Source organism: Zootoca vivipara, chromosome 16 (genome assembly GCF_963506605.1).
Source record: "Zootoca vivipara chromosome 16, rZooViv1.1, whole genome shotgun sequence".
Lineage (NCBI taxonomy): Eukaryota > Metazoa > Chordata > Lepidosauria > Squamata > Lacertidae > Zootoca > Zootoca vivipara.
The window spans coordinates 32,296,862-32,313,351 of record NC_083291.1 but is presented as its reverse complement, the minus strand read 5'-3'; the positions used below and the strand labels follow the sequence as shown (position 1 = coordinate 32,313,351).

The 16,490-nt window shown below is 46.6% G+C and overlaps 1 protein-coding gene across 4 annotated transcripts in view; it reads left to right on the top strand.

Moving 5' to 3' along the window:
- Positions 1 to 16,490, top strand: part of DOCK6 (dedicator of cytokinesis 6) — a 111,451-nt gene that overhangs the window by 61,131 nt on the left and 33,830 nt on the right. For 3 of the 4 annotated variants that reach the window (XM_060268860.1, XM_060268859.1, XM_060268861.1), the window contains 11 exons: positions 4,234 to 4,329; positions 5,460 to 5,600; positions 7,116 to 7,229; positions 8,203 to 8,373; positions 9,455 to 9,594; positions 9,685 to 9,854; positions 12,577 to 12,728; positions 13,563 to 13,745; positions 14,835 to 14,961; positions 15,235 to 15,319; positions 16,164 to 16,260. In XM_060268860.1, coding sequence (XP_060124843.1) covers positions 4,234 to 4,329; positions 5,460 to 5,600; positions 7,116 to 7,229; positions 8,203 to 8,373; positions 9,455 to 9,594; positions 9,685 to 9,854; positions 12,577 to 12,728; positions 13,563 to 13,745; positions 14,835 to 14,961; positions 15,235 to 15,319; positions 16,164 to 16,260 — 1,476 coding nt within the window. Of the gene's footprint in view, positions 1 to 2,281; positions 2,372 to 4,233; positions 4,330 to 5,459; positions 5,601 to 7,115; positions 7,230 to 8,202; positions 8,374 to 9,454; positions 9,595 to 9,684; positions 9,855 to 12,576; positions 12,729 to 13,562; positions 13,746 to 14,834; positions 14,962 to 15,234; positions 15,320 to 16,163; positions 16,261 to 16,490 lie in introns of all 4 variants that reach the window. The other variant, XM_060268862.1, reaches the window with a different exon arrangement.

Here is a 16,490-nt window from a genome sequence, read left to right as displayed (position 1 = left end):
TGACACCCAGGGTGCAGTTAGGAGAGTGGGCAGCACCTCACCTCCTCTGCTTCTTCCCCGGCAGGGCTGTAGCGAAATCTCCTTTGTGGATTGTTTTAGAAACGCCACATGCTTTTTCTTCAGGCTTCGGTTTCCCTTCCATGATGGATCACAGTTGGCAGGATCCTTTGCACTTCACATTTGGTAACCCTGCCTGGAAGGCAGAAGGGGCAGGGCAAGACGGCAGGTGGATCACGCATGCAGAGGAGCACCTGGCTTGGTTTGCAGGTCTAATTCGGGCCAAAGCAGCGACTAAACTGTTGACGCAGGAACTGCTGCTTGCCAGGGGCCACACTTCATTTTTTTTTAATAAGAAATTATTATTAATTTTACATACTAAAGAAAAAACACAAACAAACATACATACCGAACATATTATCCACCTTCTTCTAACCCCCCCCCCCTCCACAGGCCCCCTCCTGCCACGAGGGAGTCCCACGAAAAGTGGGCAGCCGAAGGTGGTCCATTTTGTAATTGGGTTTGTACCCATCCCTCCCCTCCCCCCCCGAAACCCCCCCCCGCCACCAAGAGGCTCTAATATGGTAGGGAGAGGTGCAGGTGGGTACCCTCCCAACTATTTATCCCTAGACATACAACATAAAAGACACAACATATCAATTTTTCAAATTCCTAAACTACTTAACATTGTTTTAATGACTTCCCCAGATGTCCCCCAACTGATTTTCATTATTATCCAAATTCTATTTTCATAACAGTTTCATAAAACCCGACACTTCAAAGCACTGGGGGGAAGGGAGGGTGGGAGGAGAGATTGTGGAAGTTGGACTAAGGGGATTTCAGTTTAAACAAACCCCTGTTGGCAATTATAAAGTTTGCAGGGTATCCTTGGACCAGTCTCCACCTCACAACCTAACGCGCCACAGGATGATGAATGAGAATGAATAGGGGTTTACCCCATGTATGCTGCCTGGAGTCCCCTGAAGCAAAAATGTGATAGATAAATTTTTTTAAGTGTCCTTTTGTTTTAAGGAAACAGCAGTGTGGATTATTTGCTTCCTGGCTTTTTTGAACTTGCAGCCTAAGCATATGTGAGGTTCAAGGTGTCCAAGGTTCTCCCTGCATCCATATAATGCCCACTTTCCGAAGTCCTTCTGCACAGTGAAATTAGGCAGTTTCTTGGCTTGCACAGCTGCTTCCTCCACCATGCGCAGCAAACATATGGCCGGTGTTATGCTTCTCTGTGAAATTGTTAATGTGCGCTGGACGCTGGACACGCCTGTTACAGGGGAAAGATGCGTCCCCCCCACACCTCTATCCTATCCTATCCTATCCTATCCTATCCTATCCTATCCTATCCTATCCTATCCTATCTTATTCTATACTACCCTACCCTTGGCAGTCAGTGAATATTGTTGGGAAGAAGCCATTTTATGTAGTATTCTCAGTATTAGGTACAGTATTTAGGTTAGGTATTAGGTTAGGTATTTTCCTTATCAGAGCTCTCTAAATTGGGTAATAAGATGACTGGGCGTATAAGATGACCCCCAACTTTTCCAGTTAAAATATAGAGTTTGGGATATACTTGCTGTATAAGAAATACAACCCGGCGTATAAGGCGACCCCCAATTTTCCTGGGTTAAAAAGTAGTCTGTAATTGTCTTTCACTCTGCAACAGTGCCATCTAATGGCAGCCTTGTGGACTGCAGCTAACCGCTGATAGTTACACTTGCTTAAAAAATTACTGTAACTGCTATTATGAGAGCACATCCTATGGCTGTAAGCAAGCACTCTCCATACCTTTGCTGTACGTTTGTCTTCCAGTCTACTGAACTGGACAGCAGTGCACCACTAGAGAGGCAGGCAGGAGTGCAGACCTGGGTCTTTACCTAAAAGCACCTCATGGACCCTCCTGCTCTTCTTGTGTGCAACAAGTACTCATCCTGCCAGGGCAACATGTTGATTACACTTGGTGTTTATTACTCTTCTTGAACATGCTCCCCACTTGCGTGGGGGGCGTAGTCCTGTTTGTTAACTGAGTTGCGTATGAACTTTGGTTTGGCCTATATGTTCTAGTTTGTGCAGCCCTGAGTTTGGTGACCTTGCAAATCCATTGTAGACTCCTGCTTCCTTCCAAAGTGTGGTTTGCTTTCAAATTCTGAGCTCCTTCCTCTCAGTAAGGAAGCCGGGCACTTTTCCTTGCTCCTCCTTCCATCCTGAGTAATACCTCTTCACCACCACTGTGTCCTCTTCTTTTCTCTCTTTGCTTCTGCTCATCTCACAGGCTGCGGAGCGAGCACCTAATCGTATCTCCTCCTATCTTGAGAGTTCCACTTTTCCTCCGGCCACCCCGATGAGATCAACAACCAAAAAGGTAGAGAGAGAGACTGGGAAGCACCCCAGAAATGTCGCCCTGGAAGACAAACTTAAGACTAGGATCCTATGCACCCTTGGGAGTAAGTTGCATGGATTTAAGTGGAACTTCCTTCCAAGTAGACATGCATCGAATCCATCTCGTATAAGCAGTGCTTTTTTCCCTTTAAAAATGTTTGGGTTGCTCTCATTTTCCTACTCATATTGAAATACTGCCCCTCAGCGAGGCCAAACTTAGATTCACAAAATGTTTAGGGGTATGCGTTCCCCCCCCCCCCAGAAAAAAAAGCACTGAGTATAAGTATTTGGTTCAGAAGCAAGCGGTGCTGGTTGTTGTGAATGTGTAACAATGTTATGTGCTCTGAATAGGCAACACAAGTGCAGGCAGCTCTACGATCTGACATTGCCTTGGCTAAGCCCTTTGGGTGGAGATCGTGTATCTGTGGTTGGTTTCTGCCTTGGAAGAAATTCAGGCCTTGCTGATTTTGGGGACCAAACCAATTTAGTCATGATAAAAATCCCACCCTCCTCTAAATGCTATTCCGCTTGCTCTCATACTTCCATTTCTACTTTCTTTCCTTTGGTGTTATTTGCCATCAATGGTACTTTTTGGCTTTTTCTCACAGAGCTGCTGCTCTGAGTCTTCTATTCATAATACACAACTCACCTGAACCTTCCTCCCATGTCTGTGGGACAAGTAGGTAGCCGTGTTGGTCTGCCATAGTCGAAACAAAATAAAAAAATTCCTTCCAGTAGCACCTTAGAGACCAACTAAGTTTGTCATTGGTATGAGCTTTCGTGTGCATGCACACTTCTGCAGATACACTTCTGTTTCAGTGTATCTGAAGAAGTGTGCATGCACATGAAAGCTCACACCAATGACAAACTTAGTTGGTCTCTAAGGTGCTATTGGAAGGAATTTTTTTTATTTTGTTATGTCTATGGGAGACATTCAATGTGTCTGCCAGGAATAAACATGTAGACTTGCTTCTTGCTTTTGGGCAGTCCTAGATGGGAGCTGCTCCTGGCTGGAGCTCAGTGGGAAGGAGGACAACTTGAGACTCTTGGCTACTTCAGCTTTTGTTATTTCACTGATAACATATTTAACATTATATGGATTTTTTTAAAACAAAAACAAAAACCCAACCTCATCAAGAGGAAGGAAGTGGGTCTGGGCTGTCGAGTTCTGAAGGCAGATTGGTCCGGAGTCCAGACTGTGCTGTTGTATCCAGATAATAGTGCTTTGAGAATTACAAGGGAAAGTTAGATGCTGATAACTCTGTTTAGACACGAGAGCAGTTTTGTGTGTGCCTCCCTCATTCCCATTCTGCATGCAGGAAGCCTGGAATGAACAACACAATCAGTCGCTAAATGGCTGTGTTTATAGCATGTATGCTGCAAGGCTTCTGACTCTTGAGCCACTCACTCAGATGAGCCAGTGATCTAAGTGAGATGAGTTGGGTGGGTGTCAGTTACACCAGGAAGCATCTATCTGTGTAAATCGACTGGGGAATGAATGATTCCCCAGAAATCTCATTAGGGATCTGTGCTGCTTCAGACTAGGCCTGTATTTCCAAACCTGGCTCATTTCCTAGTCTTTGTCAGCCATTGTTTTTCTGACCTAACAGCAGCTTCTGAAGATCTGTGACTATTTTTTATTTTATTTTTGGACAGGCAATCAAACAGATTCTGAGTTAAGAAGTAGGGTGTACAGATGAGGATTGTATTTTAACTCCATCTCTCTTTCCCTGGTTTGAAAGCAGCTGGTAGCTCCAGAAGCACCAGCCTGTGACTCTGAACTCAATCCTGCAATGGTTGACCTGAATGGGGCATGCTGAGTGTTTCCTTGTAAATCTCTTTTAGCTGCTTCACGAAGAACTGGCCCTGCAGTGGGTGGTGAGCACCAGCTCCGTGCGGGAAGCTGCCTTGCATCAAGCCTGGTTCTTCTTCAAGTTGATGGTATGCCCCTTGCTGCTGATCTCCCTAAACAAACCGTTGGCCTTCTGGCCAGGAGCACCCACAATCTGGTTCAGGCATAGGCAAACTCGGCCCTCCAGATGTTTTGAGACTTCAATTCCCATCATCCCTGACTACTGGTCCTGTTAGCTAGGGGTGATGGGAGTTGTAGTCCCAAAACATCTGGAGGGCCGAGTTTGCCTATGCCTGATGTGGTGGCTGGCTTAGTTTATGTGTTGCCTTATGTAGGCTGTCCCTTTGCTGTCCAGTTTCCAGATTTCTGCTTTGCACAGTGTCACCACCGAAAATTATGAGAGAATTGAGTTGTCCCTCAATCGGCCTTTGGGGAAAAAAACAACCACCTTCCCTAAAGTATTAAGCAATGAAAAGAAGTGATGTGCAGGTACAAATTTCATCATTTTGTATTTGGAAGTCGAGGAAGGTTTCTGAAAGGAACCGAAGTACGAGTGGCTCAGTCGCTCTGTGATAATCCCAGTGGCAGACGTCTTAGATTTAAAGTGAAATTCTTTTCTGCCTGTCTTATTTTGCTAGTTCTTTTAAGGATATTTCACCTCTCTTCAGTCAGGCCGGCAGCTTTGGCACAGTAGTTTAAGCAGCAGAGCTGATTTTCAGCTGCTCACATGCAGATAGTCCCAAGTGGTGTGCACTGTTCTAAGAGAGGATTTGCCCAAACATGGTCAGCCGTACAGGTCAGCTCGGTCTGACCTGTTCAAATATATGAAAGGATGTCATATGGAGGAGGGAGAAAGATTGTTTTCTGCTGCTCCAGAGAAGCAGACACGGAGCAATGGATTCAAACTTCAAGAAAGAAGATTCCACCTAAACATTAGGAAGAACTTCCTGACAGTAAGAGCTGTTCGGCAGTGGAATTTGCTGCCAAGGAGTGCGGTGGAGTCTCCTTCTCTGGAGGTCTTTAAGCAGAGGCTTGACAGGCATATGTCAAGAATGCTTTGATGGTGTTTCCTGCTTGGCAGGGGGTTGGACTGGATGCCCTTGTGGTCTCTTCCAACTCTATGATTCTATGGTCTAAACTGGAATTCTCAAAGGGGTTGGAATAATTGGGCAGTGGCTGCTGATCCAGGAGGATGAAACTCCCTTGATGTTCCTCTTAGGTGAAGAGCATGGCACACCACCTGTTCTTGTGTGACAAGCTGGAGGCGCCTCGCAAGCTGCGCTTCCCTGGCCGTTTCGTTGATGACATATCAGCCCTAGTGTGCACCGTCAGTGCCGAAATCGCTAGCCGTTGCCAGAAGGTTTGTGCAAGGTTTCCTTTGTTTGCCTGCCTCTCCGTCCATTCCTTCAGAGTTTCCTATCCGTGTCACTCCACAAACACGCCAAGCGACTCAATTCATGTTTGCATGTTTTGAACCTGGGCCTGCATTAGAGCACAAACTGTTTAAAAAGTGCCATGTTGGGAGCAACAAGGTACAGATTTCTCTACTTTCCCATATTCTTCCTCCTAAACTATTAATAATAATAATGATAATAATAATTTATTTATACCCCGCCCTCCCCAGTCAAAACCGGGCTCAGGGCGGCTCACACCAATAAAATTACAATAAAACATAAAAAGCAATTGATTAAAATACAGATTAAAATACAGTATTAAAATTTAAAATTTAAGTTTAAAATGCAGCCTGATTTTAAGTAGTCCATAAATCCAAGCCATGAGGGAGGAAAACACAGGGGTCAGACTAAGTCCAACCCAAAGGCCAGGCGGAACAGCTCTGTCTTGCAGGCCCTGTGGAAAGATGAAAAATCCCGCAGGGCCCTGGTCTCCTGGGAAAGAGCGTTCCACCAAGTTGGGGCCAATACTGAAAAGGCCCTGGCCCTAGTAGAGGCCAATCTAGCCACCTTATGGCTCGGGATCTCCAGAATATTGTTGTTTGTGGACCTTAAGGTCCTCCGCGGGGCATACCAGGAGAGGCGGTCCCGTAGGTACGAGGGTCCCAAGCCGCATAGGGCTTTAAAGGTCAAAACCAGCACCTTAAACCTGATCCTGTACTCCACCGGTACAGGTGTAAATAAACTACAGGTGTAAATAAATAAAACCCAAGCTTTATATTTTCATATAACTCCTAGGATCTCTCAAGTGACAGAAAAACATAATGGATATGAAATTTCCTGCACTGAATGCCCTAGAATATATTGTTGTGACCCACTTTTCATGTAAAATGTAATTTTGAAAAAACAACAAAAACAGACTATCTGTATATAGTATTCTTGCTAGGTTAAAACCTTAATGGTGAGGATACAGCAGCCCTTAATGATATAGGTAGGTATATGCAGCAAGTCTTATCCACCTTCTTTATAAATGTGCATATGCATTCATACATATATATATATATATTACATTTGAGTGACTTAAGCTGTATATTAACACCCCCCAACCCAACCTCACCCTGCAAACTACAATTTTTGAAAGTGGGTTTTAAAAAAGAAATGGTTTATGTGATTATATAACACCCACAAAAAAATCCAAAGGTGGCTAGTTGTTCTTGATCTCCCTTTAAAATTCACAACTGGAGCAAAATGGAAAGCTTTGTGTATAATCTGGTGAGACCTTCCATACGAACCTCATTGAAGTGTGTGGGAATTCTGTGAGATATCTGCCCCATTTCGATTCTGTGCTAGCAGTTTGCACTTGCTCACGTGGTCTTAATCCCCTCTCCCGCTTCCCCAGTCTCTGACCCTGCATTCAGCGTTGCCAGAGCCCCATGGAAGACCCTTCAATTGCCACCTCACATACTTTTGTGCTTCTTCCGTAGGATATTGAGCTGGTGGAACGTCTCAACAGCAGCCTGGCCTTTTTCCTCAATGACCTACTATCCTTCATGGATCGCGGCTTTGTCTTCAACCTCCTGCGTTCTTACTACAAACAGGTAACAAGAGAAACCCAGTGGTTCTCTTTCCCCAGGATGCTAATTGTACCTCTTGGAAGAGGGCACAATAGCTAGGAGAGAGGGAGCAAGAGTTTTATTTAGATAGGTGGCTGCGGAAAACCTTCTGTACATGCAGAACTCAGATCCAGTGTGGTGTAGGGGTTGGAGTGTTGGACTAAGACAGGCATCCCCAACCTCGGCCCTCCAGATGTTTTGGACTACAATTCCCATCATCCCTGACTACTGGTCCTGTTAGCTAGGGATCATGGGAATTGTAGGCCAAAACATCTGGAGGCCCGCAGTTTGGGGATGCCTGGACTAGGACCTGAGAGACCAGGGTTCAAATCCCTGCTCAGCCATGAAGATCATAGGGTGGCCTTGGGCCAGTCACAGGTCTACTTTGCAGGGTTGTTGTGAAGATAAAATGGGGAAGAAGAAGAGCATGTATGCCACCTTGAGCTCTTTGGAGGAAAGGTGGGATATGAATGCAAATAAATACATAAGTAGTTGGATAAAGCTTGAACCCTCAGTCAGTTGTAATCAGGGCGGGTGGCGCTCTGGTCTAAACCACTGAGCCTCTTGTGTATGCTGATCAGAAGGTTGGGGATTCGAATCCCCGTGATGGAGTGAGCTCCCGTTGCTCTGTCCCAGCTCCTGCCAACCTAGCAGTTCGAAAGCATGCTAGTGCAAGTACATAAATAGGTACCGCTGCAGCGGGAAGGTAAACAGCATTTCTGTGCGCTCAGGCTTCTGTCACAGTGTCCTGTTGCACCAGAAGCGGCTTGGTCATGAAGGCCACATGACCCGGAAAGCTGTCTGTGGACAAACGCCCACTCCCTCAGCCTGAAAGCGAGAGGAACAACGCGACCCCATAGTCGCCTTTGACTGGACGTAACCGTCCAGGCGTCCTTTACCCTTTTTTTTTTTACCTTTACCAAGCGCACAACAGCCACCTTCCTTCCTTCCTCTCCAGATCAACAACAGACTGCTGACCACCCAGAACCCCAATGCCCTCATTGCTCTGAGGATGGACTTCATCCGTATCATCTGCAGCCACGAGCACTACGTCACTCTGAACCTGCCCTGCAGCGGCCTCTCCCCACCTGCTTCCCCCTCCCCTTCCGTTTCTTCAGCAACCTCCCAGGTAAGCGGCCCAGCGTAAGGGAAGGGAATGTGAGAAGAGGATGCTCTTGGTGGATCAGAGTCAGAGCATGACTCCATCTGGTCCCACCAGCCTGCCTTTGAACAACCCTGAGCCAGGTGCCTCCGCAAGCTCACCATCTGGGCACGAAGGCAGCAGCTGACCTGTTGCCCCCAGCCTCTGCTATCCTCAACAGCTAACAAATGCCCCTCTCTTCTCTCTGTGAAATAGTCCGATCCCTTTTAGAGCTGCCTTAAGCAAGTGGCAGCTCTTGGGAATTGGGGTAGGGGTGTGTGTTGAGGTCATGACTGCTGGCTCAAAGGAGGTTTGCCAAAGAAGTTGGCTTCCAGGAAAGAATTGAAGGAGACAGAAAGTGAGGTTACAGGGAACCAGGCAGAGGGCCTTCTCGGTAGCGGCACCCGCCCTGTGGAACGCCCTCCCAGCAGATGTCAAGGCGATAAGCAACTAGTTTACTTTTAGAAGACAACTGAAGGCGGCCCTGTTTAGGGAAGTTTTTAATGTTTGATGCTGTACTGTTTTTAATATTCGGTTGGAAGCCGCCCAGAGTGGCTGGGGAAACCCAGCCAGAATGAAAGAGGCAAATGGCAGTATTGGAGGGACAGAAAAGAAATTGGGAGCATTGCAATGGATAGGACAGTCAGTGAGCACCAAGAGGTGACAGGGCAGGGGATGTGAGCTGACTCTCTCCCTGCCCGCCATAGCTGAAAGGGGCAGCATTTTCACCCCTAGGAAATCATGAAACACTGCAGAGGATTAATTCCCTGCCCCTTTACTCTCCCTGCTTCCCTTGCTTCTGCAGAGCTATATATCACATTTTGTAGTTAACACTTGTGGAACCTTTCCTTTCTTTTCCTTGCCCCCCCCCATTTTTTAAAGAAGTAGTTCATGAAAGCAGCATTTGAGAGAGACCGGCTCATTCAAAAGGCTACCGATAAAGCATGGCAACTGAGATGTGAAGCTTGGAGGCTGTTCTTTTCTATGCAATGATAAGGAAAGGAAAGTTCACGACATGCTGGCTGGGGTCGGCTCTGCTTGATTTCTCACGGGCTTTCCCCTTTCCCAGGGCTCAGCCTTCTCCAGCCAGACACAGGACCAACGAGTGGCCAGCATGTTTGAGCTGTCCGTGGCCTTTCGGCAGCAGCACTTCCTGGCAGGGCTCGTGCTGATGGAGCTGGCTCTCATCCTGGAGCCCGATGCAGAGGGGTAAGTGCAGTCTTTTGGGATGGTTCCCTGATGCCCTTGTAGCCAGAGCCCTCTCTGACACCGCTGCTCTCTTATCTTCCCTTGCCTTAGAGCCTTCTTCTTGCACAAGAAGGCAATCAGCACCCTTCACAACCTGCTGTGCAGCCACGACTCGGACCCTCGCTACATGGACTCTTCAGTACGGGAGCATGTGGCTCAGCTGTACTTGCCTCTGATTGGCATCGTCATGGATGCCCTGCCCCAGCTCTACGACTTCACAGGTGAGGCCAGGAGGCCCTTCTGGGGGCAGGGAGGAGGATGATAATGGATGGAGGTACCAATGTGTGCAGATTCCTAGCCGGTTTTCAAAAACGACAGCCTCTCCCCAGCCTTCCTTGCTGCCGGCAAGCCTGCTGTCTTCAGTTTTGTTCCACATACTTGGAACAGAACCAGTTAACCAGAGGGCTTGGGTGGCCATGGCATCGATCCCAGTTGTGTCAAACTCACTGACTGTAGCTGCTGCTCTCCCAGGCGAGGGAGGAGAATCTAGCTGTCCAGCATAAGAGTTCGCTAGCTGAGGTTTGATATGGTGGTCATTCTGTGAAGCCATACCAAGCTGACTTCTTAACAAATGCTTTGCTATTCTGCATTGGGTCAGTACATACCTGAAGGAGCGTCTCCACCCCCATCGTTCTGCCCGGACACTGAGGTCCAGCGCCGAGGGTCTTCTGGCGCATAGCTGCCAAGTTATCCCTTTTTTAAAGGGATTTTCCCTTATGCTGAATAGGCTTCCTCGTGAGAAAAGGGAAAACTTGGCAGCTATGTTCTGGCGGTTCCCTCGCTACGAGAAGCCAAGTTACAGGGAACCAGGCAGAGGGCCTTCTCGGTAGTGGCACCCACCCTGTGGAATACCCTCCCACCAGAGGTCAAAGAGAACAACAATTTCCAGACCTTTAGAGGGCATCTCAAGGCAGCCCTGTTTAGGAAAGCTTTTAATGTTTGATTTCTGTATTTTAATGTTTTGCTGGAAGCCGCCCAGAGTGGCTGAGGGAACCCGGCCAGATGGGCGGGGTATAAATAAATTATTATTATTATTATTATTATTATTATTATTATTATTATTATTATTATTATTATTATTATTACTTTGGCCTTGTTATTAAAACCAGGTTCTCCCCTTCTTTTATATTGTTTTTAGTATCACTGAGGATCTCTCTGGCTAGGTCTTATCACATCCGTCATTAAAACTGTTCGTTCTGTCTCCTTATCTAAGGTTTATCCAAAAATAATAATAATAATCACACACTTGGTGAGAGGTGCAAATGGGGAGATCTCTTTATATCTGAAAATTCAATCAGAGAGATTTCCACTTACAGCTGATGCCATTTGATTCCTGCTTGTAGCTTATGAAAGCATATTAGCTTTCTGTCTAGCTCTGGAATTATAAATTCTGAGCAACTTGCTGCATTCATTCTGTCTAATATCAAAGTCAACGAAGTAACTGTTCTCTGATTAACAGGATACAAAGGATTTGTTCTAAATACAATGCCTTTTAATGTGTTATGATTTGACACCCATCTATAAGACTAGAAAACATTTTTTTATACAGTATTCCTTTGCCTTCTGTTTTTTCCTAGTTAATTCCGTTTGTACTCTGTCCTTTAATTCCTAACTAGAACATCCTTAGTCAGTTTCCCCATCATCAGTTCAGCGCATACTTACTGAACAATACAAAAGCAAAAATCTAAAGCCTGTCAGTTGAGCAAATGCAATTTAAGTGAGCTTAAGAGTGGCACTTAAGAAGAGAGAACCAGTCTTTGAATATTCAGAAACATGTCAGTTTCACAGCTCAGGAAATCCTGGAAAACAGCCACAATTTGAGTGGTGATTTGTGGCTTGGTTATGTGTCATAGCTTCCCGTGTCGTTTCTCATTTGTTTTGAGGAAACGTACACTTGAAGCAGAGTCAGAGCCACAAAGGAAGTCTCAAGTCATGCAGATTTAAAGACTGCATGATATAGTATAGAGAAGCTAATGAAAGGGAAAAACAAGGAAGTTATGAAGGAACAAAAGAAAAGAAAGCCAGAGCAAGAGTCTGGGATTAAATTCTGGTGCTTATAATAGAATCCAGAGCTTTAAGCATGAAATCTCACAGCCTGACACTTGGAACTGACTTGATAAGCTACCCAGGACTGTGTGAGCTCAGGTCCTAGAACAGCCTTCCATATCTGTGGGTCTCTAGAGGTTGTTGGACTACAACTCCCATCAGCCTCAGCTGTCCTGGCCCAGTGGTCAAGGATGGCAGTGGGAGTCCAACAAAATCTCGAAGGCACTAGGCCAGGCATCCCCAAACTGCAGCCCTCCAGATGCTTTGGCCTACAACTCCCATGATCCCTAGCTAACAGGACCAGTGGTCAGGGATGATGGGAATTGTAGTCCCAAACATCTGGAGGGCCGAAGTTTGGGGATGCCTGCACTAGGCTGAGAGAGCCTGCCCTAGAGCTTATATAAGGGAAAAGAAGTGTGTTTTGTTAACCCCAATAATTTGCAGGTAGCTCGAGGCCCCTAGAATGGCCAGGTACACACTGCTAGGAGTCTGGCCCTTCTTCATTTTAGTGGTCAGCATTGCAGAAGTTCTTGCCTGCAGGGATGGTTCATGGCCCCAGCCTGGCCTTGGCTCTGATTTTGCCAGAAATCGCTTCAACAAAATCAGTCTGTGAAATCAACAAAACGAAAAATCTTGAAGTGGCTTCCCCATCACCTTAGCTTTGGTGGGTTGCTTAGCTTCCGTTGCCTTTATTGTTCCTTTTAGCTGCTTGGAATGTCTCGGAAAATGAGAGTCAAAACCTTATTAAGGAACATTTGTGCAGATTAGCTTTCCTTCTAACTATATATTTTTAAATAGAATACCGGTATACAAAGTTATCGACTGGGTGGTGGCGGCAGCTGGGCTATCTTCTCTTCTCTTATCGGCCCTTATTGGGCAATTAATTCAACTTTACAGAGAACCTCAGCCAGCGAGGGCGGCTGGCTTCCGTGACGGTTGAGGACGGCGATGGGGATGGCAGCACCATTAGCCAGTCAGTTGCCATGGCCATTGCTGGCTCTCCCTTGCCCCACACTCATCGGTCCACCGTCTTCCAAATGCCATCGGTGGTGAGTGTACACTGTCCTCTGGGGCTAGAGAATGAAACCGAAACTTGGGTGGGGAATACTTGCACATTAGAAGGGGATGAGGGTTTGTGTAGCTCTTCAAATGCTGTTGGACTCCCAACTCCCTCCCTTCAGCCCAGTGGTCAGAGGTGATGAATCTAACACCATCTGGAAGACCATAAGCTCCCTATCTCAGCTTTAGAGACAGAATTCTCAGTGATAATGATACCTGGTACTGGACAGCCCCCCATTTAGACAAGGAGCCATGTCCATTGGGAATTTGTGGAATGAACTCAGGAGCATACAGGTCTCAGTCCTCAGCAGGAAAGCCTGTGTGTTCAGATTTGTAACATGGTTGATCTCAAACACAATAGGAGATTTAACAATACAAAAAACTATTACTTGATTGCCGTATGTTTTCTTTGTTTATGAGAGGGGGGCGGTTATTGGGTCAGATCAGCCTTATCAATTTGCATGCTGTTGCCGGGTTTATATTGTTATCTTGTTGGGCTGTGTATGTAATAAAGGAGATCCATGCTGGGGTGAAGGCACCCTATTTTGTAACTATGAAAAATCCTTTAATAAAAACAAATGCACACATACTGCAAGGACTTTCATGAAGCAGCCAATTTTAAAACTCCATTCAGCTACCGGTACTACTTGCATTTCCTATTCTGACATAGTGATATCATTAGGCAATGTGGGCCCCAAACATTGCTCCTCAAAACCAGAGGAAAGGAGGTGATTATGAGGCACGCTTAGTGGGAAGATGGGAGGGGTGACTGGGTCAAGTGAGTCGTAAGAGCTGCACCAAGCTCATCTCTTGCTTGTTTGCAGCCGCCACGCCAGTATAGCATGCTGTCGGCTGAAGCAAGTCGCAACCTGCTGGTGTGTCTCCTGTGGGTCCTGAAGAATGCGGATGGAGCTATTCTGCATCGCTGGCTTGCTGACCTCTCGGCTTTGCATGTGAACCGTCTCCTTGACCTGCTCTACCTCTGTGTCTCTTGCTTCGAGTACAAGGTTAGAGTCCAATCGTGGCTCCCCTGCTTCCTTCCTCCCCCACCCAGGACTTTGGGGGACAGAACGCAGGAATCCCACCTTTAGCTGGCTGGACTCCTCACCTAGACAAACTCCTTAGTAGTTGCAGATCTCAAAGCAATGCAGTCTTTGACAGAACGTGGCAAGCAAAGAGCGGAGAAGAGGCAAGAGAATTCGCGGCCTCTGACTGCAACACTCAGAGGCTGCATTTCCTTCCAAGGAGAGCCTTAGAAAACAGCCGTTCTACAACACTTTGGGTGTCCTAAGGCAAGAGCAGACAGGCTTCAGGCTGTAAGGTCTCTCTGTTGTTTAATAGAAGCCAGAGGGTTCACCTGCTGGAGCCTAAGGCAAAAGACATACACTTCAGTTAAAGAATTCGAAGTCCAGGAACTTGTACTGAGTACCAGAACTGAGTCAAGTTCACAATCCTTCCATATACAGAATGCACCCCCTGATTCACACCCAAGCACAACCACAATCCATTTCAGCATGGAGACCTGTGTTGTTGCTGTTGTTGTTAAATTGTGGGGGCATAAATCCTTGCCAATCTGCTTCACGCCACACAGAGATTGACCAGTGGATCCTGATCTACCTTCTTCCCACCCCTGCTGTAAGAATTCTTCTTATGTGGAGATTGAATAGGAAGCTAAATGTAAGGCGCTAACAGTTTATAGCGAAATCATTCCTGTAAGATATTGTGAAGTCCAATAGTGCAATTCAGTTCAACATAGTGCTGTTGTTCGCTATGAGCTAAAATGGGGAGTGGGGGGAATCTTGCATTTGGAGTCCCAAAATGCTCCTTTGCCAGAGGTGAAGTGTGGAAGCTTATCATTTCTTGCCTATTGTATTCAGTGCTGATGTGGCTCTAGCCGGCACCATTCCCCATGGTAAAAGCTGAAAGGGCTTCACAATCCCACTGCTCAGCGCCTGTTGAAATGAGCACTTGGCCACTTTCTTGAGTGAGCAACTGTCTGCCTGTTAAATGAGTTCTGGGCCAGCCAGGTTTTGCTTCTGTAGCCAAACTTCCCCCTCTTGCTTAGCGAAGACTGCTAGTCTCACTGCCATCCGCAGGGCAAGAAGGCCTTTGAGCGCATCAACAGCCTGACCTTCAAGAAGTCTCTGGACATGAAAGCACGACTGGAGGAAGCCATCCTGGGCACTATTGGGGCCCGCCAGGAGATGGTGCGACGCAGCCGAGGTGAGAATGAGAGAGGGTGGGGCCCGTTTATCGTGAGCTTGCTTCTGTAGTCCCCAAGTAAGCTTCGGGTCTTGAAATAAGCAGATATAAACTCTTTGGAATACCATCTGTGTGAACAGAAGGGAACTCTGTTCATTCCCTTGAAGGCTCACTCTAGCTGAAGCATTTTTGAAACATTCAGGGCTGGCTTTTGGTGACTGGAACTAGGCTTGGTGGGGAGGAGTTTTATGATCTGCTATGGTTACTCATGCCTTTCCTCCCCTTCCTACACAGAGCGGAGTCCATTTGGAAACCAAGAAAATGTTCGCTGGAGGAAGAATATTGCCCATTGGAGGCAGAATTCGGACAAGGTGGACAAGTGCGTTTGTGGGCAACTCGGGGGAGGGGGGAATCAGGGGAGAGGTAGTACCTTGTTTACATGCACACATTGGACTGGTTTACCTATAATGCTTAGCGAAACCTTGGCTTAGTGCAAATGATCAACCCTTTTATTTATTTTTTATGTATCGTGATCTTTTTATGTGAACCGCCCTGAGACCTTCGGGTATAGGGTGGTACAGGCCTTTGCTACATCTTATGATCAGTTCCCACAGTACAGGCAGTTACCCAAGAAGAGGAACCAAACTTGGGCCTGAACACACAGTGACTCTCATGGTGTGTGTGTGTGTGTGTGTGTGTGTGTGTTGTGTGCAGTGCCTTAATCATAAATTAGTGTGTTTGGTTTGTCGCATCGCCATGATCACATGGCATTCAGGACATCTACTAGATTATTATTTTTATTAAAAAGAATTAACTCAAGTTTTAGTTTTTATGATTGTGTTGGAAAACATATATAGAAAAAAGACTGTGTGGGATAAAGATTCTGAGTCCAAGAAAGAGATGTGCTTTTAGTTCCTTCTCATTGGTTTGCCATCATCCCATATCCCAGCTTTCCCACCCTTATAGAGAAGGTGCTGCAGGCCCCTTTCTCATTTTGGTGGGCTGCACCTGATCTTTGGCAAGAGCTAGTTGCAGGGACCAGCTACCTGTTTCATGGAAGCCCAATGACTTTGGCTTTGCCTGTCCCTAGTGTAGTTCCAACCTTTGGCAGGCCCGTACGAGCAGCACAGTGAGCAGGAAACCAGAATAACCATGCAAACGAGGATTGGTATCTGGTGACTCTAAATGTCTTACACCCACGCCCTTTTTTGTCCCTTGCTCAGATCCAAGGAAGAGTTGGAACATGAGGCTCTGGTGGATGGGAATATGGCCACAGAAGCCAACATGGTGGTGCTGGACACCCTAGAAATCATTGTGCAGGTAGGATCTGATGGAGACTCCAGTCTTGCACCCACCCACCAGAGCAAGGCTCTGGGATTAATTTCTGCAGTGGTGTAGTGGTAACTCTTGAATTGCAGGAGCTTCTCCACCCCCTCACAGTTCACAAGCCACACCCACAAGGAAAATTCAGTTTCTTGATGAAAACTGCCGGAGACGACTTTTCTCATCCTGCTTCCATAAGCAGAGCCTGATTTGGCGAGCTGGAGGAC